The sequence below is a fragment of the Phytophthora parasitica genome (assembly GCF_000247585.1).
Source record: "Phytophthora parasitica INRA-310 unplaced genomic scaffold supercont2.36, whole genome shotgun sequence".
Lineage (NCBI taxonomy): Eukaryota > Oomycota > Peronosporomycetes > Peronosporales > Peronosporaceae > Phytophthora > Phytophthora nicotianae.
The window spans coordinates 302411-325074 of NW_008649022.1; the positions used below are offsets into that span (position 1 = coordinate 302411).

The following is a 22664-nucleotide window of genomic DNA, read 5'->3' on the forward strand; positions in this document are numbered from 1 at the left end:
GTGTAGTATTCATATTCTTTATGGATAATATCACATTCTAGTTTGTACGGTCTTTTGATTGGTTTTTAAAACCGTTAAGGGGATTGGCCGGGATGGTATTCAGACGAAAAAAACCCATTAAATTTTTAATGGCTTTTTTTCGTCTCAATGCCATCCAACGGCATGGTTTATTTGGGTTATTCGGAACCAACTCAAAATAGTCCAATTTTGGGTCGTAATAAAAAATGCTTGGATGGTATTCTGACGAAAAAACCCCATTAAATTTTTAATGGCTTTTTTTCGTCTGAATGCCATCCAACGGCATTGAAGGCTCCTAAATAAGAATAAATGCTCCAACGGCATTGAATGCCTCCTTAATAAGAATAAATCCTCCCAAATGCCACGCAGGGGAGTTCCACGAGGAAGCGGGTATCCCCGAGGTCGAGGCCGTGGCAGCCACAGCAATGACCTACCTTCGGCTCCAGTGTCGCTCCAGCAAGGCCCTATTCGTGGTGAATGCCACGCTTTATGTCCCGCAAAAGAAGAAGCGGAACGTGCTCGAACGCAGGAGCTCAGTCGCTTCGAGCGTCCACTTGCAAACGCTCCAGCGCTCGTACCCGTGAAGAAATACCGTCGAGCAGCTGCAGGCCGCGATGTCTGGGACCCGCTGGAACTAAGACCAGCTCCAGTGCTGCTGCGCACTCTGCGTCACTTGTTCACGACGGTGCTGCTCTGGCCTCAGAGCGGCTTTGGTGCTTGGGAAGAGCGTGGATCAACACGAGCTGCAGAGTTTCTGGCCGTTTATCACTTTGTCAACGACCGTATACGCAGCGTGCGGCAGGATTTTACTGTGCAGGTATAGTATTTTAATATTAAAGGATATTGGAAAAATATCTAAAACTTGTTAATGTTGCAGAGGATTGAAGACGCGTCGTTGGTGACGGCGTTGCAACAGATAGCACGGTTCTATCTGCTGTCTGGACTACGGTCGGCTCAATTGTTGGTGTGTGTGAAGAATCAACAGGACTGGAGCGACAAGCTGAACGATGAACAGCTAGCGTCGGCTCTGTCACAGTTGCAAGTGCTGTATAATACGCACGAGTTAGCAGGATTAAATCACGAGGACGTTCCCGAGTTGAATGATGCAGGGGAGTTTGTGGCATACGATCTACTGCTACACGCTGACAGGCCTCAAGCTGTGGCCTGGTTGCTGCTGAAGCTGTCGTCTAAGCTACGTGGACTACCGATGGTGCAGCGTGCGCTTCGTGCGTTTGTGGCGTTGCAGACGGATAATTTTCACGCGTTTTTCGTCGAGTTTAACGCTATGACCGTGTTAGAACGAGCGGCTTCACTGCGTCACTACTCGAAGATATGGACTCGCAGTCTGCATATGATCAACAAGGGGTTCGGCAAACAGGATCGCTTTCCTTTGGAAGAACTCGCACGTTGGATAGGCCTTGTAGACCAGCAGAGCAAAGGCGAGGGCGGAGAACTCGCTGAAAGTCTGTGCAATGCCCTGAACATCCAGACACAACGGCACCCTCCACCGCCAAGTCAAACGGGTAGTGCCGATGTTGCTGACTCGTGGGAAGTTGATGATCTCTCGGACCAAGTAGCGTCGCTGACAGTGACGAAGCCACCCTCGATCGGGTTTGCTCAGTTCAAGCTTGCACCGTTGAATGACGAGATAGACTCGAACACTGTGCAGCAGCTTCTTCAACACGTTGCGCTTCGCATGGAGAATGAGTTCATTGAAAATGGATCGACGACAGAGCTGATCATGGGGTAGTCACGAGTGACATTTTGTAGTTTGATTCTTTGTTTAAATAATCTTACAGAATGACAACAGTCTTTCGAAAGAAATGCATGAAGTAGTAGCCTCCCTCGACTACTGCGTAATTGAATAAAATTCATGCCTCTTACTTAGTATTCGATGTGTTCACGACAATACTAGCGTTGCAGAACCACTTGTGTCTAGATGACTCGGTTTTGAGACGTTATTGCCTAATAAATGGGGTGAGAGGTGCGTTCACAACGCAGAATGGAAATCAACAAGTAATTTCAAAATGTGACAAGACTGCACTAGTTTCGGCGGATGAGATAGGGCAGCACGGCGTAAAACGTCTGCATTTAATAAAAATTGTGTAAGAAATCTCGTACACTGTGGATGAAGAGTGTAGATAAGAGCTTGCACGTACCACAAGGATGAGGGAGATGATGACGAGCCATTTCACGATAAACTTCATCACGTGGTTACCTGCACCGTCGAGGCTTCGAACAACCTGCAACAACAGTACGAGCAAGAACCACACAATCAGCAATAAACTCGAAAACGCTACCACTTCCTCACTGCTTACCTGGTTGTTCATCTTGAAGCACGTCATAGACTCAGCGAGAATGAGCTTCTTGGTCTCTTCGTCGTGAGATACAGCATCAATTTTCTCCTTGACCGTGTCACGAAGAGCCTGCCGCACACACACCAACGTTAATATTCAGACAATAAAATAAACTAACAAATCTGAGTATTTGCCGCATAAGTCACCTTGTTACTTTTGACGTCGAAGGCAAAACAGTTGAGCCCCTCCCCCTCCGGCGGCGCAAAGTTTCTCTTGACCAACTTCTTGATCATCGCCCCACCCGCGAGCATCGCCATGTACATGTGGTAGCAGTACGGCAGCACCAAGGTCGGGTCCTGCATCGCAAACCATAAGTCTCTCTTCTGTTCGCATTAGCATTGCGCTGGTAGCTTTTACCTTCTTCTCCAGGTCTTGCAAATGCCTAAAACAAAAGATAGCAGCATTTATGAATAACCAACAAGCGCAATTACACTAAACGGCATCTTTCAACGCACTTGACGTAGTCTTGCACGGCCTGAGTTGGCTGGTACTTGGTGCTCCAGTCCTCACCAAGGTAGAAGCGAAGGTCCTTGGCGATGCCGTCAGCCTACAGATAGAGCATCATATGTTATTATCGTTTTTTTTTTCATCAACAAACGATCAGAGTCTGACCCTGGCAATCACGTTGATAATCTCGTAGAGACCTCGAAAGGCTTCGTGATCTTTGTGCTCTAGGATGACCGACTCCAGTTGCGCGTACACGTAGTCTAGCAGCATTAGAGTACATTAAATAACTGCATTGTCACCTATATAAAACACTCTTTAAGTGCACTCGTAACGTACAGAAGAGCATCAGCGCGCGGCCGTACAGCTGCTTGTCCGTCAGCGCCACTACCAACTTCAGATTCACTAGACTAAAAGACACAGAAATCGAATCATTGTTACGTAACACGCATCGCAGTATGCAGCTACGCCCGTACTTGTCCGAGACGTTGTGGATCTCGCGCGTGGCAGCGCGCATCTGCCCCGTAAGCGACTGCGAAGTCGCCATCTTCTTGATAAGTTGTTCCTTTCAAATTATACTATCGTGGGTTTTATTCACAATAAAACACGAACATCAAGTGTAAAACCTGGGTTTTTGTGAAAAACAGTCACCACAATAGCAATGGATGCTCGTGCCGCTCGTGGCGTCTCCGCTACGGCGGTCGCAGAGGCTCTCGAAGCCAACCGCGCACTTGTAGCTGAGTTGCAAGGTCTAGAGCAGTCGCTCATGAAGGAAGAGGCCAAACTGTTGGCCAAAACGCAGGCAATTCGTCGTCGTATGGCTTTACGAAGGGCGCAGCAAGCCATGGACGCTCTGCTGCCTCGTATGCAACAAAACGAGAAAATGATGCAACGATATGAACGAAGCCCACGCACTAGAAAGAAAACGGGGGTCATGCCGCGCTCGTTCATCCGCCAACAGGCTTCGTTCTTCACTGACGAGGAAGAGCGCGAGCGGAAGGTGGGGAGACCCAAGAAGAAGAAACAGAAGACGTTGGAGCTTACAGGCGCCGAAGACGAAGAGCAGATGAGGCTCCGAGCTGTTTCAGAGCCTCCACCCAATGCTGACACGGAGTTTCTGCGTGCGCACAGCCACGAGGCCTTCGTCGCCGGCCCTCCGACCATTTTTTCGTCTAGAGAGCGGAAAGTCGTTAAGGAATTTGCCGAAGATTTTTACATGACGCATGCACCAAACGAGGAAATCCCATTACAAGTGTGGAACGGTATTTACAAGTGGCAGGGCATGAGGAAGTCGAGACAACTTCCCATTGAACGCTCAGGCTTTGCCTGTAAGTTATGGTACGACCTCCACGAGTCGTCTACCTTGCGTCTATGTGCGTGGACTAAAGAGGAAGACGCGGCGTTAAGACGCTTAGCCACTGGGGGAGTTGATCCTGCACTGGTGAACCAGTGGCATGAGATTGCCAAACGCATGCCTATCCCCGGAAGACCAGCAGCACACTGTCTAACTCGATACCAGACTGCGTTGTGTGCCGACAATGCAAAATCCGGATTCACACCCGAAGAAGACCAGATATTACGCCAAGCTGTCCCGATTTTTGGGGAGAAGTGGAACGTGATTGCAGATTTACTGGACGGTCGAGTGTCGGAGCAGATTCGCCACCGATGGCAACTCACGCTTGCTCCGGGACTTCGACGCGGCAAGTTTTCGGTGATTGAGGATCGACGGATGTTGTTAGCAATCCGCGCGTACGTTCCAAATGGCACTGAGTACAACCTGGAGCAAGTAGCTTGGAACGATATCAGTCACCATATCCCCGGGCGAACGCAGCCAGCGATACGTGATCGATTCCTCAATTGTCTGAACCCCGAGTTGTCGTTCCGTAAGTTTACCAAACAGGAGGATCAGATTATCCTGTCTAGAGTGCGAGAGTGGGGCGTTGAGTCTGCCAGACTGTGGCCACGTCTTGCTGCTGAGCTGGGTGATCGCACCGACTCGCAAGTATGTCGACGCTGGAGGTTTTTGGATCCAGAAGCGTATGAAAAGCGCAGTCAAGCATTAGAACAAGCCACTGCACAGCAGACAACCGCGGTGTTTCGTCGACGATCGATCCACCGACACGTCCCCAGTAATAGTAAGAAACATACCTCTCGAAGCACTTACAACGGTGAAGTTGAGCAAGGCGATCAGATCAAAGCTACTAGACGAGGACCAAGAGCTCGCACCAAGTGAAACACTGCGGTGCACCCTGTAACGATACTGCTGCAACGGCTTTAAGCAGTGACGCTATTCCCAGAATCCTCTTCAACGCACCGCTCACGCTCAAAATACTTTATCATTTGCTAGCTGATACCTGGCCGTTCACACTTGTTCTTGCCGGAGAGAAGACACAGCTGCCCAAATGGAGGTATTATCCGTCAACGCGACGTCTCTGACTCGTTCAAAGCACTCGTCACGCGGCTCCACGCCGCGTTCGAACACGCAGTACAAGATGGACGAGGATTACTCGTCTGGCAATAACAACGCACAACCACAGCACAATCCTGTGGTCACCAAGACCAAAGCAACGCGATGTTATCGTCCCAAGGAGTGGAGTCCCGAAGCCGAGGAAGCCTTCCGTGTGCAACAAACGGGTTGGCGCGACATGAAGGAGTACATGGAGACGTACGGTGAGCCCGAACGCTGGCAGAATGGCTTCGTGCGCTGTACCAGAGTCAAGGCCAACGGATACTACACCTACTGGCGACCACATCGCGAGTGCGACGACAAGTATCTGCACACTGTTAAGCTCTTCGAGTACGCCTAAATCCACGTCTTTAGACCAGAAAAAGGAGCTGCATTAACGCAATACACTTATCGCCTTCTCTTGTTTACTCCACGAAGCTGAGCTGGCCAAGTGCCAATGCCACGCCAATGAGAACGACAGCGACCCACCACAGTGTGTTACTGGACTCGCTGGGCTTTTTCAACTGCTGTTTAGTAGCTGGTTTGCTCGCTTCCGTTGCCTTCTCATCCAGTAGTCTCCCACCCCAACGTTCCTTTTCCTCTTTCTTATGCTCAGCCACTTTCTCCTTCAATGTCGACAGTGCATCACGGATATTCCTATCTGAAGGGTGGTGCTTAGCTGCTTTTGTCAATTTCTCCTTGGCTCCAGCAAGATCTCCAGTTAGTAGTAGCGCACGTCCTGCACGGTACAGCGCCTTGTCGTTCTCTGGGTCGATGGCAAGTGCCAGATTTGTATTCTCAATGACTTTGGACAGCAATTCGTCGTCGTTTTCTTTACCCTTCGGAGCCCCTTGGACCAGATAACATGCTGCCAGGTTCAAATATACCGGTAGTCTTACTACGTTGACATCTGAGCGATTCTTGGCCGTGAACTACAGCAACATAACGTTAGCGATACTGCAAAAAGTTGAGGATATAAAGTTACAGACCTCGAAATGCCACGTGCCCTCGTCGAAGTCCACGTGGTAGAGCGCGCGCTGGTACCACGTCACCGCCTTGTCGATATCTCCAGCTTTGAACTGCGCGGAGCCTCGTTGACGGCACAGATCAGCGCGCTCGATGCGGGTCTCGAAAATGCAGGAGCGTTCCTATCGGTGTTGCGCATCAAAGTTTAGAGGGATATGAATCAATGAATATTGCAAGTTTAGAGGCGTGGAGAGGCTCACATCGTGCATCAGCATCTTGGCTTCTTTATCCATGTCGACGTCAGTGGCTGGGGAAGCTGTGGCGTCGGCAGGAGGAGCGACAGCGTCGGCATCTTTCGCTACGGAGGTCATGATGAGTGACGTATGTCGACTTGTTGTTTGTAAAGATGGAATTTAAGCCAATAGAAGCGTGGAACTAAAAATGGCAAGTTTCAGATTCGAAAAATGGCAACAGCTCTCGCCAATATGGCATGCGATCTGAGCCAAGACGTGCAGGTGTGCCTCTCCATTTTGCCTCTCCATCGTGGTGGACAAGTCAAGATTATCCCTCACCCTTCAAGTCTCTGTTCGTTGACGAGCAGATACTCTTGCAATCCATTCAACGGAATTCTCGCTTGCGTTTGTGCATGAACCCCAACGACGACTCAACTCGGCGCTTGAGCTTCTTGAAGACGCGCTTCTTCCGACATTGCCACAACAGAAAGCATGCAGCAAAGCACAGAGCCACAAATTCCGGCACCAAAGCCCATCGGCGGCGAGAGCGGCCATTTCACCAGTGAAAAAAAAAAAGAATCAACCAAATTGGAACAAATTGAGAAGACACAATGCCTGGCTCAAAACCGTCGAGCGCATTTCTGTCATCCACCAACTTATCCGTAGGCTTTCGCCCTCAGTGCTCGACGAGCTCTTTCGGTGTGGAATGCCTCGAATGTCCAAAGCCCATGACAGCAAGTAGCTTTGTCTGAAACCACGTCTTCTGCTTTGGTGGTGCCTGTCGTCAATTTGTGGCATGGGTTCAGTCTTCCCGTCCATACAAACTTCCAGTGAAACCGTCCATCCCCTTTTTTTCTACTTGCCTCTCATTCGTGTCATCGAGTCGGACCGAAAGAGCGAGTCAAGCTGTGACTTGTGACCAAATAGGCAAAAGGAGACCTCGCAGTCTCCCGTGCATGACGACGAGAGCACAAAGCGGAGTGTTGCGTGCGATTAGAAGGCCTCACCACGCCCTGCAGCGCATTCTCTCAGTCTCTCCGACCTCAGCGGACGTTTCCTCGCTCTATTCCGGCCGCTTCAGGCCTCGGCCGCTCTTCTACTATCCCAAACACACAAATACTACGGCCGAATGCAGAGTGAGCGGTCTTCCAAGAGCTACAGCTTCATCTCCGAAGGCTCCTTCTGCGCCGAGAGCACCGCGTACGACTGGGATCGTATCGCTGCGCAGACTGGCGCCGGGGACGACGTCTACGGCCTTCGAGTGCCTCGAGAGCTGCGTGTACACTCGTCCACACCGACGGACAATGTGGACGACGTACTGAGTGTATCTCCGAGATCAAGAACAGCTACAGTCAGCAACACGTGCGAAGCGGGACAGAAACACTCGGTCGCGTTCGATCGGACTTGGGTAGACTCGGAGATTCCGGTTGTAGGCAGGTCTAGCTCCGCTCCACCGTCCATTCAGCTACTACAGGAAGTGATTCGACCGTCGGAGAGGAGGAGAGCCGCTACAGCGCCGCCCTCGGGCTTCTTTAACCACTTATTGTACGGCAGTTTACGAGCCGGAGCATTGGCAGAATTATTCTCGGAGCCTTACTGCGGCTTGGCCATCTCCGCCGCAGCTACCGGATTTATGGTCCCATTCCTCGCTGACGCATTCCAGCCACTACTTTGTGTCTATCTGAGCTTCAACAGCGACCAGTGCACCGCCACACTGCGCTTTCTCAAGCTTCCTGGCGTCATCAGCTTTTTCATTGGACTATTATCAGATTTTTACCCAATTTGGAGCTTCCATCGCAAGTCGTACATGCTGGGAGGATGGATTTTCGCCTATATGGCACTCATGGCACTTGTAATTGTGGCATTAGTCGACGACAGTGCAGGATTCATGAACCCCAGCGTCCGAACGTTCTATGGTGGCGCAGTGTATGTCCTTCTCATGATGGCTACATCTCTAGGTATCACAGTGGCCTCAATAGCGGCGTTTGCGTTCTTGGTGGAATTATCACAACGCGAACCCATTCACGAACGTGGCACGTTAGTGGTGCAGTATTTGTTGACGCAAGAGGCAGCGACGCTGTTGGCAGATATTGTGATATCGCTTGTTGTGGGCTACAATAAGGAGTCCGATACGACACAGGCAGTGATCTCGATGAAGGTTATTATTCTTATAATGGCGGTAGTGACGTTAGCACCGATTCCTGCGGTGCTATTCCGTCTAGACGAGGAACCCAGACAACTCAAAGTGGACTCGGTGGATCGATCGTCGCTTACTCATCAGCTGTGGAGTATTCTACAGCAAGAGGCAGTGTGGCGGATCATCCTGTTCGTCTGCTTCTCCGTGTTCCTGTCTTCGTTCAGATTCAACTTTGCCGACGACGCCGTGCTGTACTGGGCTAATGCATCGCCTGATGCGGAGCGTGTGGGCGAGATTCCCAAGCAGATGATCTTGATTTTATCCATCTTGACGTTCCAGTTGACGCTGTTTAATTACAGTTGGGTACGCATCTCAGTGGGAGGCTTGCTCATTGGAGTGACAGTGTATCTACTTGCAGCACTACCAACAATCTTCGATGGAGTTCGAAGTGCCTGGTATATATTGTCGATTTTGTCGTTGATTGGCGTTACGCGTGCGGCGGTGCTGCTGGTGACGTCGCTGCCTGTCGTGGAGATTACAGAGAATTGTCTGGAAGGCGCGACCACGGGTCTGGTGTCGTCCTACAATACGTTGATCAGTATGGTGATTTTGACCTTCTCGGATGCCATCAGCTCGTCGAGTGCAGACCTCGAGAAGGACTTTTCGGACAATGTGATCGCTCAAGACTCATCCGAGACGCGTACTCAAGTGCTGTCGTTTGTCTTGTCGAACTGTGCGATCAACTTGCTGGCGTTGGTACCAATTCTTTATTTATTACCGCGTCAGAAGTTGGAAGCTCAGGAGATGCGAACCTATGGAGAGTACAGTCGTCCTGCTGGAATCGCAATCGCTGTGTTGTTTGTAGGCCTTGTTGCTTACGCCGCCACGGTGAATTTGTTGGCATTGCTGAACGATACCAAGTGACTGGGGACACGATGAGGATGAATGGAGAATTTTTTTATGAAGTAGAGCATGACGTTTAGTTGTCAGATAGCTGCAAGTGCTCACTGTCAATATGAATAAGTTTTGGTAGGTAATAATGTGAATAAGACGAGCAGTTTTGACTCCTAAAATATTCAAGCTGATAACATTAATTCTTACCATAATACTTGTACTAAAGAATTTTGTGAAGTAGCAATCAATAGAAATCATTGTCAGCGAAACGAGAACGAAGCCCAAAAAAAGACTCGGAATGGGGAGGTGTGCCAGCTTTGTAGAGATTTTTAATTAGAGAATTTGCACTGATATCAGCAAAAATGAAAGCCAATCATATTTACTGAAAACGAAAATACTGTGTTTTATTATTATGTTCGGTCAACATATACTAAACTCATCACTTTCTCCTAAATTGGCTGATCATGCTGCGCCGCGCACTGGAACAGCTACGTGTGCACTCCCCCTGTCACTCATTCTCAACCGCATCCACTGCCGTCTCGGCTACATGTCTACGTGATATCGCTCGCGCTGGTGCTCGTGTGGTGGATCTACAGCTGCCCAAGTCTGGCGACTTAGTGTGTCGCCAACTAATGTGCGAACACGTTGGTGACGCCTGTGCCTGTCGTTTGGCACTGGCACTGGAGCGTGTACCACGTCTGCAGCGTCTCGATCTGTCCAACAACCAACTGCGCGCTCTACCGGACGCTGTGTACGCGCTGCAATCCCTAGCGACGCTCGACGTGCAGCACAACCGGCTGACGTTGCTGTCCACAGACGTTCAGAAGCTCACACAGCTCAAGATACTAGACGTTAGACACAACCAATTGAAGACTCTACCAGTGCAGCAGCTAGAAGCGTTATCAAAGCTCCAGACGCTGCGAGTAGCCGGCAATACCGAGTTGCTACAATCATTGGAAGACGGACAGCTCTCCATGTCGGACGAGTTAAGGAACAAGATCGTGCTGGAGTAGATAGCGAGTCAATAGAAAGAACTTTTAACTAGAACTATGAGATCCTGGGCAACGTGACACCGGAGCTGTCGCTGTTAAGTCGATGAGACGAGTCTCTGTGGTTGCTGAGGTTCCGTGTGCTGTTCATGGTCGAATTGTGGTTCTCGTGGCTCAAATTCCGACTGGGACGACGTGTGATCGTGTGCGGCGAAGGTTTAGACACTCGTCTGGATGAATTGTCCGCGTTAGAGGCAACACCGAACGCGGCGTTGCCTCGGTTGCTCATAGATCGAGCTATCGCCATCAGCTGTCGCCCCGTGGGTTTCTTTCTCACGGGCGACGGCATCCGCGTCTCGCTTTCAGCTTCGTCGTCTGTTGCTCCGGTTATCGACCTGTTCCGGGTGCTGTTTGCTTTAGAGTGAGACGAGTCCTCGTGTTCGTCTCCTATAGCCATCGCGATGGCGTCCGACAGGTCACTGGCACTGCTTCTTGCCGACCCGGTTTGGCCCATTAACGCCGTTGCCATCTTGGCGAAGCGCGAGTTCTCAAGACGTAGCAGACATTTATTCGGACGCACTTTGAGGATCTGGAAGCGACCGAACAGTTTGTCTTGAATGGTAGCGCCGGACGCCGGCACAACCGGCGCGAGGACGGACAGGAATGATCGCGGCTCGGCCGGCACGAACCGCGCGTCGTCGATGGCCGAACTGCGGAAGTCCCAGCATACAGGCAATGGCGTCTCGTACCGTAGCGTGCAGCCGGGTAGGAAGATCCAGTCCTTTTCCGTGGCGGCACGGAGGACGGGAAGTGCCGGTGGCATCGCGGCGGCTAGCCGGTCGACGCGTTGGATGCCGGCCGGGTCCAGTTCGAACATGGCCAACAACGCCGTCACGACGCCGGCCTCCATCAGGTTATCCATCTCTTCAAACTCTCTTCTTATCGGTAGATCAGAGCCTTCGCTTTCATGCGCTTGGATCATCGCTAGTCTCTCTTTGATACGATGTTTAACATGTGCCAGTGCAACGGCACATGCCGGCGCCATGTCACTGCCACCGTCCGTTGAGAGGCGAATAAGCAACGGTACGACACCACTGATCACCATGGCGTCCAAGCCGCGCATACCTTCATTTCCTGTGCTCTCGTCTGCACTATCGTCAACACTGACGCGACAGGAAGTCAGGTTGTAGAAGGCCAGGATAACATGCTTACTAGCCTGGATCTGGCGACGACCGGGACAGCACGTAGTCACGATAGTACTAAGCAACGGCACGAGGCGTACATTACGCATGAGCAGGAGGCAAACAGGCTCTCCTTGAGTCGACAGTGCACGGAGAATGACAGCGCACCGCTCAGCCATTTCTTGACGAGCTTCATGGGCCTTTTTGTCCAGGTCGTCGCTGAGATCGAGCGCGTACGCCACCACGTCCACGGCTCCATCCGCGATCACACTCACTCCAGACTTCTCACAGCGAGCCAGTTGACTGAGAGCGTAGATAGAAGCACGAAGCGCAGTCTGAGAGACTGAAGAAGGACGATCAGAGAGGTGAATAATCTCGCGTAGTACTCGGACAGCACCAGTAGCTATCAGTTCGTGCCAATGCAACGGGTCTTCACACAAGACGGCGATGATCTCAGCGCAGACATCACCAACGCGTGAGCTTCGTAGAGAGTGTGGCCGACTCAGCAGCGTTGACACCAGGCCGTGAGTCAGCAGTGCACGCCGGTGTCTCGCGTGGAAAGTCAAGTTGGCTAGAGTCTGCACACACGCCAACACCATCGCTTCATCATTGTCTTCTGCGTTGGAGTTTAACGCAAGAACGCGGATAATTTGAGATACAGCGCCGGCCTCTTCCATGCGGTCGTGTAGTGCCGGATAACATGAAATGTTACACAACGCGTTGAGTGCGTATTCGTGCTGTTGTCTCTGCTCCAGCTCCACATTTGAACTCTCAGTTCCTGCATCCACTGGAGCAAGTAGCAGCTTCTTGGTGAGAACGTCCACTAGTCCGAGTGTAGCCATGGCTTCGCAGTTGACTCGGTATGCTGATAGAAAACAGAGTGCAGCGGCACAGGCGTGTCGTGTGGGTGGGTCGGCGTGTTCGCATAATACCAGCAAAGCCACGAGCGCACCGCTTTCTACCAGTCTCGCAGCCATACTCGAGGAACTACCTGACGCAGTAGCATCACTACTTTTCTTGCCCGACGGAGGCTTAGGTTCCGCTGCCAAGTTGGTCAGACACGCAGCCAGTTTGCGATGAATCTCCTGGCTACTGAACTCCATCTCGCAGAGCTTAGTGATGACCTGAGCCACCTTGAGTTCCATCAACGTCTCTGCTAGTGCCGGGTCACAACTGAGGTTATACAGCGCTGTGACGCACAGTGTACGGATCTCTACGCTCTCCAGCCGCGCAAGTTTAACCAGAGCGTATAGCACGCCGTCTTTGATATGAGCTGCGCGTAACTCGTCGTGCGTGAGTAAGTTGAACAGTGCGCGCGCGCAGATCTCCTTGGTCGAGTCGCTGTTGATACGTAGCAGTGCGTTCACAATAAAATCCGGTACAGTTCCTTCCTTCCAGACGTATCGTACGCCCACCGGCTTAGCTGCTGGCGGTTCTACAGCCAAGTTACACAAGGCTACAGCCGAGTAGATCTGGATATCCTCTACGCCGCAGCGCATCATCAAAGTCAGTGCCGGATACAACTCCGCACAGCGTGTAAGTACGCCGCGGTGCGTCGCGCTAGACGCCAGTTTAGCGAATGCGATGGCACACGTTAGCGTCGTAGGGCCGTACGACGACGCCGACAAGTCTATGAGCATATCCAACACCGGAGTCTTCTCTAACGCGTCCGCTGCAAGGTTGCAACATGCCGTTGAACAGCATCGCAGCGTCTCGCGGATTATCGCGACGGCGGACGCGCTTACAGGCACATCCGAAGCTGCTGCGGCTGCTGCTGACGCCGTCGCGGCGCTCATGATACGGCGGATCAAGCGAACGCCGTTGTCTGCCACCATACGAGCACGCGCTTCGGCGTCAAAGGACAAGTTCGCAAGAACTCCGGCACACTGACGCAGTAGCTCATCAGCTTTGACTGGAGGTTTGTTGAACACTCTGGACAATGTTGCAACCACGTCCGCACGTAGCAATGCAGCTCGGCTTTCCTGCGCGAACGAGAGATTGAGGAGACAACCTAGTGCACATTCCTGGTACCGTAGCAACACTGTCGGTGGCCCTGCGGTTGCAGGCGTGGAAGGCAGTCCAGAAGCTCCGACGGCCTCGTCATCGACGTCTCCCTTTCGTCTACAGAGTCGTACAATAGCACGGATCGTGTCGTCCTGTAGCAGAACGCCATGCAGACTCTTCTCACACGAGACGTTGAACAGCGCGTTGGCACACAAGTCCCGTACCCGGTCGTATGGAGTGCGTATCGCCAGTCTCGCTATCGCTGCTGGCATGTTACTCTGTAGAATCTCCACACAAGCTGCTGGATGTGCCAGCATGCTACAAAGCGTGAGTCCAGCGAACTGTTGAGCCAACGCACTGGCGCCGGCGTCGCTGCCTTCGTCTTCTTCTACAAAGCGGAGCAGTAACGAGACGACGCCAAACCGCGCCAATAACGCTCGACTATCGGCTGTAGCGGACATATTGGACAGACACAGCGACGTATTCTCACGGACAGAGGTACTCGAGTGGTGCGTTCCAATCTCAACGAGGTTCGCTACCGCATCACTAAGCGCCAAGTTCTTGAGCGATGGCGGGTACGACGAGATATTCGCGATAGTAACCGCGCACATTTCACGCACTTCTCGAGGCTTCTCGCACTTCAATAGCTCTCCTAGACACTCAAGGATACGGCCGTGACTTAGCGGCTCTAAGTTGCCCGAAAGACCCGATAGGTTACACAAAGCAGTCGCCAAATGTTTACGTATAGTCCCGACGTCACCTCCGTCTTCTGAATCGTCCGCTGTAGCGGCGACAACACTCGTTTGTTGCGCTAATTCACACACTGTATCCAAGATGCCTTCTTCGACGACCTTGGCTCGAGAACCACTCAATAATGACAAGTTACATATGGCTTCTGCTGCGAATTTCGAGCTGGTTTGGTCCTTACGAGTTGCCAGCTTCATGAGTACGTGGACGACGCTCTCAGCTACTGTGGTGCTTGAAGACGACGCGATGTTGATGAGCGCTTTGACACAAGCTTCTTTGGTCTCCAAATCCGGTACGTTAAGCATCGAGAGAATAGCAGACACGCAGCCTTCCTGTACGAGACGGAGCTGACCTGCACGTTCGTACGAGAAGCGACACAGCGCCATACTCGTGTGACGACGTACTTCTTCGTGCTGCGCTTTGGCCAGTTCCAGAGACGCTAGTAGCACACCTTCGTCTGCCATTTTAGTGCCAAGTACCGACTCGCACAAGAGGTTCAAGATGGCTGCAGCGCAGAAGCGCTTCACCTCCATATCTTCGAAGATGGCCAGCTTACTTAGCGCCAACATACATCCTTCACTCACCATTTGTCGTTCGTGACCAGAGATCGTTGAGAAGTGGTAGATACTGAAGGCACACTCCTGTTTCAGTCGGATCTCGCGACTCAGTCCTGCACTAAAGTCCAGCGCATCGGCACTGGGTTCCTGCTCCTCATCGTCTTCGTCTTCTTTGCTCTTACTGGGGCGGTTGATTAACGTCGCGTTACTATCCACGACGCTATCGAGTGACCCACTCACTCGACCCATTGTGTTCGACAGCGTCGTGGGTTTTCGAAAGCGAGACAGGTAAATCATCCCATCTTCGTAGTTGCCACGTTGTCCGAAGAGATCGCCGCTGTATCCACTGAAGACGTTATCAACGCGTGGGCCTCGACTTGGTGGAGTGGGTTTTATTATGGGTCGAGTTCGAGGTGGCTCGATAAAAGACCCTGAATTGCGTCGTGGTGGTGGAGCGGGTGCTATTCCACTTGGACTATTCACCACGTGAGATGAAGCGTGGCCGTTGTTTTCATCCCGAGTTTCTTGTGGGATGATCTTGGTGTTGATGTGGCGGTAGAGTGTTCGTACGAGATCTTCTTTGGTTGTGTTGGTCTTCCAGAAGTTACGTTGGCGATGTAGTTTCCAGTGTTTAGCGAGTTCTTTTAACTCTTCGAAGCGAATTGGAGCCGCTGCGGGATCACGTTGCCGAGGGAACAACTCGAACCGTGTAAGGTACTCTCGAAGCACATCCAACTCCTTGTCACGCTCCAGTTCCTCAAGCAAATCCTTCGTGTGTCGTGCATTCTGGGACAGCCGATGGCTCATGACTCGGTCAAAGTCGAAGCCGGTTACCCACCGTCACTTGACACGATTCTCACTGCGGTGCTATTCCTTCGAACCGCTGTCCGTTTCTGCCGGTAAACCTAGATGAAATGGCGTGCTGTTGCGCTGGACTTGATGCTAATATTGCCTCCCTATTCTTAGGGGTCTCAAAACAGGACGAAGGTGCTTTGTAGACTCGACTCCCTTGGTCCAGAACTGCATCAATCTCTTGTTACTGAAGAAAAGCCATGGCGTTGAAGAGCTATCACCGTGAAACTTTGAATGGTACGATGTGTAAACTCTTCACTTTTGTCGGATTGATACTGACGTCGGTCGAATTTCTTCAGATAACTGGTACGAAGAGCGCGCGGAATCTCTGAACGGTGTGCTTCCTCGTGACGGTGTGGTAAGTATAGAAACTCCTCTTCTTGAGAAGACCCTCTTCTGATTAGACGCGTGTTTGTAGAAAGAGTTCAAGACGACCCATGCAACAGACTTCAACGGCGCCCAGCCGATCATCCCGGTACGTCTGACGCAATTCTCCCACTCATAAATGCCTGTAGCTGACACATGCTTGTTGAGCGCAGCGCCAAAAGCTACGCATGATCAGCGATAACAACATCGACGAGGCAATTCGCCAGACTGCGTCACTTGATTGGAGTAGAGGCTTTCGTTCCGTCCTTCCCGTGCCAGACCCAGAGCCTGATCGTGGTATGATCTCGACGCAGCATCGAGTGCATGTAAACCACTTCGCGTCGTCAAAACCCTCATTCACATCGACTGCTGGGGTAATGATCGCAGCAGGAGGACCTGGTGGAAGAGCCGTCGAGCGTGGCAAGGCTGTGTCAGGGGCAATGGGCGAGGTCTACAAGAAGAGCTCCGAGCCGCAGAGAGACACGCTAGCGCAGCGATCCTGGATGTACTCGACCGACCCAATGATTGTTGTCAGGCAGAAGCGTGAAGCCCTTGAAGCGACGAAGTTCACGACGCCTCCAGAGCCCCAGCAAGGCAACAAAACAGTCAACTACGGACGACAAATCACTGCCATCACGAGTATCAGACACCACCACAAAGGAGTCTTCGTTGACGACGAACCGGGATACCCACAGTAACCACAGCTCCAAAGAAAATCTAGTCATAAAAAACAATTTAGCAATTCAGTTTTCATCCATTCTCCTAGATTGTTTCAATCACTTGTCGCACGCTTCCTTCTTCATGTTATTGAGACGCGCCGTTCTCAGCAAGACACATTCGGTAGCAGCTCTGCGCACACACAACAAGTGGAAAGTTAATGAGTATTTCACCCGGGCAGATCTCACGAATCCCTGTAACTTTACCAAGAACTCTTCTTCCGTCATATTGAGCAGATCCTCATCGTCCACTCCGTCCAATCGCTTGGGCTGGCCATTAACCGTGACCTCCGTGTCATTGACGCCGCCTTCGTCGTCTGTGCACCACTCCCACTCGACGTCCTCGAGCTCTTCTTCGTCCATCGCGTCGCCATTCATCTCGGCGTCCCAGCCCTGTTTGTCTACCTGCACCTGCACTTCTCCTTCGTGGTTCTCTTCGTTGTATCTCTCCAGTTCGGCCATATACGCGCGCTTGAACGCTTCTTGTCTCTGTTCTTCAGTCATCTCACTCTGCGTGAGCGGATCCACACCCTGCAGGCTTGTTTCCATAGCAATCGGCTTCTCATCCGCCACAGCAGGTTGCAAGTGCTTCGCCGCCATATGTCCACTGATAGAACTGCCCTGCAAGAACTCTGGTAGTGCTCGCGGAGCTGCAACCTGTTGATTCGCCGCCTCCTTGTCCTCCTTCCGCTCCCTGCTCGTTAAATACTCGTCCTCTGCATGGTCGTTTCCTGCAATATCGACGATAATCTCTTGATCCTGTGCCCCATATGGATACAAGTACGACTGGCTGTTCTGATCGTCTCCACGGCTGCCACCGCCGCCGCCTCCTCCGCCTCCTCCTCGGCCACCTCCTCCATTCGAGGCATTAGCACGAGCGCTTGTGCCTCCTAGGCCAGCAGCGCGGTTGTCGCTGGGAAGATTACTCGGGAGCGTGTGTCCTTCCTTTACAAAGTCGCCGATACGACGTAAAACCTCATAAATACCTTCGTGCATGCCGTTCTGCTTGTTCATCTGGTCCTTAAACTTGCGTTGCAGGTTCTGAATCCGCAGAAGTCGATCGTTATTGTCACATTCCAGTAGTAATTCATTGCAGTGTCCACATCGGAACTGATACTGTCCAGGCATCAGCAGGAGCTGCGCCTCTAGCGCTGTATACTCTCGTCCACACTCAGGATCACTGCATTGGAATGTTTGTCGCTCGATCTCCAACTGCTCACTGTCTTTGAGATGCTCGTGCATCAAGTACAAGCGATACTGTACCACGTCCACAAAGTATTTGTAGTCAATGTACCAGTACGACGTGGACGAGCTGCCGCCCAGCCGCTTGTCGTTCAACACCTCCCTGCTCGCATTAAATAGTACATAGTAAGCATTAAACTACCTCAGAAAGCGTGGAGTATGGGCTGTAGAACACGCGTACTCGCAGACGAGGTTGTCCTGGTGCAGCTCGTTCATGATCTTGCGCACTTGACGCGTCTGTAGGTTCACGGCGTTCCCCATCTCATCGTCCTGTGTGGTGCAAGGATAGAAATAATATTAATTGTCAACAAATTAAAGCGTAATGGTACGAGCACGCAAGACGGGGAGAGACCTTCATGAATTTTTCGCGGATCAAGGCGCTGAGTACGACGACATGCTCATCCGAGTAGAACGCGCTAGGTGGAGAGGAATAAGGCGGTACTTAGCGGGGAGAGTAGGGAGAGGTAGCTAGTGAGACGACGTACCGCCCAACGAGGTTTACCAGCTTCTCCACGAGCCCAGCCATCGTCGAGGACGTTAGTGTTTTGAATTAGTCACTGAATCAATTATGTACATGAAGTGGCACACAAACTGAGCCAAATAGACCAGTTTGATTGGCTAAAATTGGAATGCCTCGTCCAATTGCCTGCCTAGTCAAAAAAAAATTATTGCAGAAATTAGGAACATTTGGACAGAAATCATAGTAGATAAACTTATCCGATTTGCGTCTAGGTCGAACGCTTAAAACGTGGGCATTTGGTGCATACCCCTTTTTCGCCGAAAGACCGCATAGTTGCGTCAGGGTCGGCCCCATAAGACCCTCCAGTCAGCTATCCCCATTAGTTTTGACCCGCTACGCCCGTGCAGGTGTAGCTACGGCACTTAAAGAATGCACTAGAGCAGCTAATATGTCAAGACATGGCATTCCATCATACTGCAGGTTTAAAAGGCCAGTATAGAAGTAGAACGGACTTTGCACTTATCGGCAGGTCTTGAAACGCTCCTACATCGATGACACAGATAATAGTGTATCTAGTAAGTGCTAAGCGAAACCAATCCGTAGAGGGCAGGATCACGATGGTCTCGACGAAACGACCCGTGATTTACTGCCGTGGAGGCATTTCCTCATTCGGTCATCACTATGAATGGGACAGGTAGACTTGATATACGAGTTAGGCTACGTCTCAGTCCTACCACAGGACAATAATTTTGTAGTAGGGGAGATGCCGTCCTCGAAGGACACCTGCTTGAGCCGCTAATCAAGTATTTTGGAAGACAGTAAAACAAAAAAATCTACTGACAGCCAGGCTCCATCTTCGTGGATCGCTATTCTCGGGTTCGTGCTGATGCTCTGTGCTGGATCGCCGAGCTCTGACCTGTCAAACAGTGAATGAACGAGGAAATTATCCGTTCTTCTACGGCTCGGAAACGCACAGCTCAGATCGGCTTCACTCGTACTTAACCGAACACTTTCCTCCTTCGGTCAACACTATGACCGGGGATTGTAGACTTGAATAGCTCGAAAAATTAGGCTGGATGAACTTCCCCCTCGACTGCGATAGTTCATGGCGCTCCCAAGTCGAGCCCTTGATCATGACTTACCGCTTCACGTACCAATTCAGGTGTATACCGAAAAGCACCAACTTGACCATCGGCCTATTTGCCGGATGACCAGGTCACTGTTGCCGACCGGTAACAGAGCACATGCCCCTCCAATTCTGAGCGAGTGACAGGGGTTGTCTTTTGGAGACAGTCCCATATCCTTCGCCGCATTCTTGATATGGCTAGCCACCTGATTCGTCTTGATTGTTTCGCTCTGAGAGAGATAGAGGTGAGATACGGACCCAGGGTCACATTCTCCTTACGTCACTTTTTTTCGCACTCGTAGACATTTTTGTGCTGCTGAGACTGGATACAACACCGGGTAGCCTGAGTGGTAGTGCCAAAAAGTTATGCCCTGGCCGTTCTGGTCTCCTTTGTGAGACTCGAATAGTATTTCCACGGTGTGGTCCAATGTGCTTCCCTTGCTTATCCACGTGGTGATATTTGTGTCTTCAGGCAGTGAGTTCTGTCCTCTCCGGTTGATCTGTCAACGGACACTGGACCTCAGAGCTCTGAGCATCTGCTCAGGAAGAAGTAGCACAAATGATTGAATCCCAGAAAAGACGCCCTCGCAGGGTCTATGGTACCTAAAAATCTCTTCCACCTTGAGCAGCATTGGTGTAGTAACTGGATGCTTCCGCTCTACCTGACTATTTGCGCGCTTGTATCCTTGAACAACAATCTCAAATTGAATTTGCCTCGATGCCTGCGAACTCGTTCTCGAAGGTCAGATTGCTCCACCAGACCAAGTTCTTCTGAACTCCGGCGTCGAACGCATGCTTGTGTCATTTGCGACACTAGTTCTGAACCGCGACCGTTGACTGTATGAGTGGCTTTGTGATGAGGATGAATCTGATCCCATGGCGTAAAACTCCAATCAGACTATCCAGTTATTTCAGCGTTATGAACTTCTTCTTCCTGGCCTCTCCGATTACTCTACGTAGCTTGTCAATCTTCCTCTGAGGAACGGCGATGAACTCGTTTGCGATGTTCCAGTCAATACCCACCGCGTGGAATATGTGCTGGTGCTTTAATGAGAAGATGGAGCATGATGAATGTTCATTATTGTTCCGGATTAGTGACATTGGGATGGTCCACTTGTGGAAGATCATAATGAATGCCTGAAGAAGTTGGATCAAGAGACGGGTCCTGACTCGACATACACCTGGTGACCAAGACCGTCAGGATCTAGAGTATGTGTGTCGTGATTTGGAGAGATCTGCTGCGGTCTGGAAGGTGGGGACTACGCTGCAGATCAGTCAAGATCCGATATGAAGGACAGCTGGACGACGAAGTCCAGCAAGAAAAGGCAGGTACATAGCTGAAGATGAGAGGTGTAGTGGTAGTGAAGGAAGAGTCAGTTGTTGTATAGGACCTAGCTATAAATCGGAGTCGAATTTGCATTGTGTTACACAAGTGCTTCCTGCCCTCGAGATCCGGAACGGCGTTGTCCGTACGAGATCGGTGAAGGTTGCGAACAGCAGATCTAGTGTTGATTATGATACCTGGATAGTACTTTGGCACGGTCATACCACCGCGTGAACTTTCCCTTACAAGTGCAGATCAAGGAGGATAACCGCATTTACTGCTTGACTGGGATACCTATCGACTCTCAACTATCGAGAATCCACTTTAGGAACCGTCAAGCTCGGCGAAAAGGAAACTCAAGGAAACTCACCCACAAGGCAACCTACTGTCGGCTCGCAGGCCAAGGCTGCCAAATCCTACAAGCTCGAGATATGTGGACCCTACATCGGACGTAGAGTGAAGATCTTCGACCACTACTCCGCACAATCCTCATGTCTCGCCTAGACATTCAAGCTTCACTCTCGTCGAACCTCTGCCGTTACCAGAGGGGCAAGATCCTGTCCTACCCACGGATACACAAGGTGAACCAGTTTGGCAGATCCCGGATCACCGGGAGACCCCCTCCGTTTGTAGATATCTGTGTACTATTGGGAAGTTGGATCCAGCAATCTCGCAGACTTTGCTGATCCTGCAACACCACAATGCGCTTAACGTGCGCTCGGCGTGGATGATTGAAACTTTATTTTATCTATTTGCTATGTAAGCAAATCTGGCATGTGCATAAAAAGTTCAAAGTTGACTTTCTAACCCCAATATTCGGATTCTACGTGAAAAACTACGTCTAGCCTGGAGTTAGCCGGGGCACGCACCACGTCTTTGCCCCCAAACACACGTTTGAAAGTGGTTAAAAATAGAGTATACGATTTGTCAGGTTTACGTTGAGATATCGCAGGCTCCGACATGTCCACGTTAAAGATCACCACAAAGTACCCCTAGAATACCCTTGAGACCACTTCTAAAGGTTCCGCATCCCCTTCATAAAAAGCAAAAACAAAAGTGCAATTTTTTTTCGTTTTGCCATATGTGAAGGGGTTAGGGTCCGAATTGGACTTTCTAATCTCGATATTCGGACTTGGCACCATGCTTTAGGTTGGACAAAAGTAAAGTGAAAGCTCAAGTAAAAGCAACTCCATCGTTGCTCCCCTTCGCCTTCTACTGGGGTCCCTCGACTTCTCACTCTTGTTGCAACATCGCAAGATCTCATAGGTCTCACTCCGAGCTTCTGCCAATCTCTGCGAGTTCCGACGTAAACTCCCGGTGATCCGGGATTTGCACTTGACTAAGTGGCTAGATCCGGTATTTATACTAACCATACAGTTAAAAAAAAAAACGACACTAACCGTACTTTGCTAACCTGCAAGCGGCTTGTTGCTCTCTTTCTTCACCGCAGAGAAGACACTTGTTCTCACCTATGCAAATTCCGGTCTGATTCATGTGTTAGCCTCGTGGTCCCATCCTAAATTCCCATCATCACGACTTCCAGACGACCATGTGTGTGACGGGTCACACAGCACCTTGCGCTGAGGAAGTTGGCTTCCAAGAGTA

The 22664-nt window shown here is 51.0% G+C and overlaps 10 protein-coding genes across 13 annotated transcripts; 6 read left to right on the top strand and 4 right to left on the bottom strand.

Annotated features, from left to right (window-relative positions):
* The first annotated feature begins 332 nt into the window (after nt 1-332).
* PPTG_13702 (hypothetical protein) lies at nt 333-1908 on the top strand. Its single transcript, XM_008910075.1, has 2 exons — nt 333-835; nt 896-1908. The coding sequence occupies exons 1-2, from the start codon at nt 377-379 to the stop codon at nt 1766-1768; spliced, it is 1332 nt and encodes a 443-aa protein (XP_008908323.1). The 5' UTR covers nt 333-376; the 3' UTR covers nt 1769-1908.
* PPTG_13703 (hypothetical protein) lies at nt 1761-3436 on the bottom strand. Of its 4 annotated transcripts, XM_008910077.1 has the most exons (9): nt 3296-3436; nt 3159-3229; nt 2988-3082; nt 2831-2922; nt 2733-2757; nt 2522-2671; nt 2337-2444; nt 2178-2261; nt 1761-2103 (listed from the first exon to the last, which is right to left on the bottom strand). In XM_008910077.1, exons 1-9 carry the CDS (start codon nt 3364-3366, stop codon nt 2062-2064), a joined length of 738 nt encoding a protein of 245 aa, XP_008908325.1. In that variant the 5' UTR covers nt 3367-3436; the 3' UTR covers nt 1761-2061. The 4 variants fall into 4 exon arrangements, with proteins under 4 accessions (XP_008908325.1, XP_008908327.1, XP_008908324.1 ...); XM_008910079.1 differs by having other exon boundaries at nt 2337-2671; XM_008910076.1 differs by having other exon boundaries at nt 3159-3436.
* Nucleotides 3437-3480: 44 nt separating this feature from the next.
* On the top strand, nt 3481-5052 carry PPTG_13704 (hypothetical protein; the record flags this gene model as incomplete). Its single annotated transcript, XM_008910080.1, has 1 exon — nt 3481-5052. One exon carries the CDS (start codon nt 3481-3483, stop codon nt 5050-5052), a length of 1572 nt encoding a protein of 523 aa, XP_008908328.1.
* On the bottom strand, nt 4993-7372 carry PPTG_13706 (hypothetical protein). Its single transcript, XM_008910081.1, has 3 exons — nt 6492-7372; nt 6255-6413; nt 4993-6197 (listed from the first exon to the last, which is right to left on the bottom strand). Exons 1-3 carry the CDS (start codon nt 6600-6602, stop codon nt 5691-5693), a joined length of 777 nt encoding a protein of 258 aa, XP_008908329.1. The 5' UTR covers nt 6603-7372; the 3' UTR covers nt 4993-5690.
* PPTG_13705 (hypothetical protein) lies at nt 5222-5626 on the top strand (the record flags this gene model as incomplete). The annotated part of the gene is made up of 1 exon (XM_008910082.1): nt 5222-5626. The coding sequence occupies one exon, from the start codon at nt 5222-5224 to the stop codon at nt 5624-5626; it is 405 nt and encodes a 134-aa protein (XP_008908330.1).
* PPTG_13707 (hypothetical protein) lies at nt 7285-9684 on the top strand. The gene has a single exon (XM_008910083.1). It carries the CDS (start codon nt 7594-7596, stop codon nt 9523-9525), a length of 1932 nt encoding a protein of 643 aa, XP_008908331.1. The 5' UTR covers nt 7285-7593; the 3' UTR covers nt 9526-9684.
* A 275-nt stretch (nt 9685-9959) lies between these two features.
* On the top strand, nt 9960-10508 carry PPTG_13708 (hypothetical protein; the record flags this gene model as incomplete). The annotated part of the gene is made up of 1 exon (XM_008910084.1): nt 9960-10508. One exon carries the CDS (start codon nt 9960-9962, stop codon nt 10506-10508), a length of 549 nt encoding a protein of 182 aa, XP_008908332.1.
* Nucleotides 10509-10542: 34 nt separating this feature from the next.
* On the bottom strand, nt 10543-15780 carry PPTG_13709 (hypothetical protein; the record flags this gene model as incomplete). The annotated part of the gene is made up of 1 exon (XM_008910085.1): nt 10543-15780. One exon carries the CDS (start codon nt 15778-15780, stop codon nt 10543-10545), a length of 5238 nt encoding a protein of 1745 aa, XP_008908333.1.
* Nucleotides 15781-16025: 245 nt separating this feature from the next.
* Nucleotides 16026-16896, top strand: PPTG_13710 (hypothetical protein; the record flags this gene model as incomplete). The annotated part of the gene is made up of 4 exons (XM_008910086.1): nt 16026-16062; nt 16125-16183; nt 16244-16300; nt 16365-16896. The coding sequence occupies 4 exons, from the start codon at nt 16026-16028 to the stop codon at nt 16887-16889; spliced, it is 678 nt and encodes a 225-aa protein (XP_008908334.1). The 3' UTR covers nt 16890-16896.
* Nucleotides 16897-16995: 99 nt separating this feature from the next.
* PPTG_13711 (hypothetical protein) lies at nt 16996-18675 on the bottom strand (the record flags this gene model as incomplete). Its single annotated transcript, XM_008910087.1, has 5 exons — nt 16996-17040; nt 17115-18252; nt 18331-18419; nt 18502-18565; nt 18635-18675. The coding sequence occupies 5 exons, from the start codon at nt 18673-18675 to the stop codon at nt 16996-16998; spliced, it is 1377 nt and encodes a 458-aa protein (XP_008908335.1).
* Between the last annotated feature and the right edge of the window lie 3989 nt (nt 18676-22664).

Excerpts from the sequence above, each read along its gene's own strand:
- PPTG_13703 (XM_008910076.1), bottom strand. The coding sequence starts at position 3,366 with ATGGCGACTTCGCAGTCGCTTACGGGGCAGATGCGCGCTGCCACGCGC. Across the intron at positions 2,445-2,521 it reads TCGACGTCAAAAGTAACAAG|GCTCTTCGTGACACGGTCAA; the intron begins GTGACTTATGCG and ends TGTGTGCGGCAG. Across the intron at positions 2,262-2,336 it reads GCTTCAAGATGAACAACCAG|GTTGTTCGAAGCCTCGACGG; the intron begins GTAAGCAGTGAG and ends CTGTTGTTGCAG.
- PPTG_13706 (XM_008910081.1), bottom strand. The coding sequence starts at position 6,602 with ATGACCTCCGTAGCGAAAGATGCCGACGCTGTCGCTCCTCCTGCCGAC. Across the intron at positions 6,414-6,491 it reads CCAAGATGCTGATGCACGAT|GAACGCTCCTGCATTTTCGA; the intron begins GTGAGCCTCTCC and ends CAACACCGATAG. Across the intron at positions 6,198-6,254 it reads AGGGCACGTGGCATTTCGAG|TTCACGGCCAAGAATCGCTC; the intron begins GTCTGTAACTTT and ends ATGTTGCTGTAG.
- PPTG_13707 (XM_008910083.1), top strand. The coding sequence starts at position 7,594 with ATGCAGAGTGAGCGGTCTTCCAAGAGCTACAGCTTCATCTCCGAAGGC.
- PPTG_13702 (XM_008910075.1), top strand. The coding sequence starts at position 377 with ATGCCACGCAGGGGAGTTCCACGAGGAAGCGGGTATCCCCGAGGTCGA. Across the intron at positions 836-895 it reads GGCAGGATTTTACTGTGCAG|AGGATTGAAGACGCGTCGTT; the intron begins GTATAGTATTTT and ends TTAATGTTGCAG.